The following is a 2500-nucleotide window of genomic DNA, read 5'->3' on the forward strand; positions in this document are numbered from 1 at the left end:
GCCATTCATCGTTATCTTATTTTCACATACAGGCTGTTGCAATAAATACAAAAAATCATATACGACAACCATTTCTGCTGCTGATACTACTACTACTACTACTACTACTACTACTACTACTACTACTACTACTACTACTACTACTACTACTACTACTACTACTGATGCTAATGCTGCAAGCAACAACAACAGCACAGGAAACATTTAGTATGCGAGAATGTACTTCGTCAAACAGGTGTATACATTTAGAGCAGTGCCATTCGTACTTGCGACTTCAACCGCTTCCACCAACCTTCATTAGTCTAATCCCTGTAATGTTCGCAAGTTCGTAGAGATACGTCCAACTTCCAGTAACCGGATTCCTGCCTATGAGTACAATTTAAGTTTACCGAGCAAATAGAATAAAATATACGGTCTGTGTAGCTCACCACTTTAAACTATGGATATCCTACACTATCCTCATCCGCTGGCTTAACACACACTTTCAAGATACGATCAAAATGACCAATCATGGATGCCCCGTGTTTGCACAGTTACATCAGGAAAATCCAGTCGGAAACCTATAGACCACTGGAACTTTTAAGCAGGGATTCGATGTGCTGTGTAGCTCTTTCTTTGAATTACTCTCACACACTCCCATCTTGTTTATAAAGTGCAGTTCGAAATTTACTTAGTTGAGATCGAGTGGACCCTAGGAAACCTGTCTGATGTCAGGAGAAATCAAGCCCCCTCGACACAGTTGTGTCACACAACTACTAAACTGGGAAACCACCATCACTGTACGAATGCTTTCCTTTCAGAACATCACTGTGGAGCATCTGGTACCACTGATGTCCAGGATGACTGCCCAGACTTTGAAATTCAGTTATTTGCCGGATAACAGAACCGGATAACATCGTTCAAACGAAACTTCTAAGATACAGGAATATCTCATAAGTCGTGGGTCGTTGAACAACGGGACCTTGTTTCCAAGCTGACTCGAGGGACACGTATATTTACACATCTCACTTAAAGGCACTTATTTTTGTCGGAGAAGGAAAAGGGAAGGGGTCATACACGAGCTCGTGGGTTCGATCCCTGAACCGAGTGGCACCTTGTGTTCTTGAACAAAGCAGCACTTCATTTTACGTTGCTCCAGTCAGCTCAGCTGAAAATGAGTGCCAGCCTAATTCTGGTCACCCCTCTCTCACTTCAAAAGTCTAATCCTTGCTATTCTGATGAGTCAAGGAAGGAAAGACCAAGAAGGTGACTATCTACTTACGATTACATAAGCATCTAAAACAACTGTCGAACTCTTGATATAAGTTACCTAGCCATACTGGCTGTAAGTGAGGGTTACGGGTATATTAAGAGGAAGAAAGTAACATTCCAGCTTACCTCATCGCCTGTACAGTTCGTCACTTGTGATTCATCGCACATAATACCTGAACATGTTTGGCACTGCAAATTCCGTTGAAATAACGAGTAATCTATGCAATACAGGAATATACCCATATTTAGGAACCAAATAAGTAATGTATAAGAATAAGAGAAAATAATCACTTTGTGGTGTAAAGCAAATGTAAAAGTGTTAAGATTGGGATCAATACATGTGAAATATGTAAAGAAAATTATTATTGAAGACTGCAAAAGCATGTTACGATTTTCACTTGCAATTGTATCAGCATTGTCACCAATTAAACTAAGAATATTATGGAAGCTACTTGATGGCATTTTCTATTTGTATAAGGTGCGAAAATTGTGGAACAACTCAAATAAAGGGAAATAATTCTAAAGTGGTAATTATTCTTTTATTCATTTTGTGAATATCATTTAAATTTTGTAACAGCATATTAAGATATAATCATTGATTTAATGAAGCAGTTTCTTTGTGGTGACTCGAACTATTCAAACTTTAGCGAAGACAAGAAGCCTTCAATCTTCAAAATCTCAGCCGAATACTGGGTGGTCACACCTGGCATGTCTATGATACATGAAGTGAGCAAAATACATTTAAACAAACCATAAAAACATGTCATTCATAAGTTTCTCTTACAAATATATATGTTTTTATGTATGTGTATATACATACATACATGCACACACACACACATTTATATATACACACACACACACATACCCCCCCACACACATACCCCCACACACACAGATATATATATGCGTGAGTGTATTTGTGGGTACATATGTTTTCTTGAAGGTGTGCATAACAGTATCCCAATTTAACGTGACCACCTGAAACTTTGACTGGCAGTAAGGGAGTTATTTCTATTGGAAGTATTCAGGGCGTGTCGCTTCTCTCGCCACACACAAAACACTTGTAAAATGTCATGGGAGCTCACCGTCCACATGACTAAGCGCTAAAACTTGTACGTATGTGTCAGCAGGATATGCGTGTGCGTGTGTGTGTTCGTGTATGTATATATGTTTATTTGTAATATCTATACAAATACACACACACAGACACACACACACACACACACACACACACACGCATATATAT

At 38.8% G+C, this 2500-nt stretch overlaps 2 protein-coding genes across 2 annotated transcripts in view; both read right to left on the bottom strand.

Annotated features, from left to right (window-relative positions):
• The window catches only part of LOC149130311 (adhesion G protein-coupled receptor G6-like), a 564593-nt gene that overhangs the window by 58303 nt on the left and 503790 nt on the right, over nt 1–2500 (bottom strand). The window lies entirely within an intron of this gene.
• LOC149130312 (uncharacterized) overlaps nt 1–2500 on the bottom strand; it is a 42690-nt gene that overhangs the window by 6827 nt on the left and 33363 nt on the right. Inside the window, exons 4-5 of the mRNA XM_089345456.1 lie at nt 1378–1469; nt 3–33 (exon numbers count right to left, since the gene is read on the bottom strand). Coding sequence (XP_089201582.1) covers nt 3–33; nt 1378–1469 — 123 coding nt within the window. The remainder of the gene's footprint in view (nt 1–2; nt 34–1377; nt 1470–2500) is intronic.

The sequence above is a fragment of the Octopus bimaculoides genome, chromosome 29, assembly GCF_046866305.1.
Source record: "Octopus bimaculoides isolate indiv1 chromosome 29, ASM4686630v1, whole genome shotgun sequence".
NCBI lineage: Eukaryota > Metazoa > Mollusca > Cephalopoda > Octopoda > Octopodidae > Octopus > Octopus bimaculoides.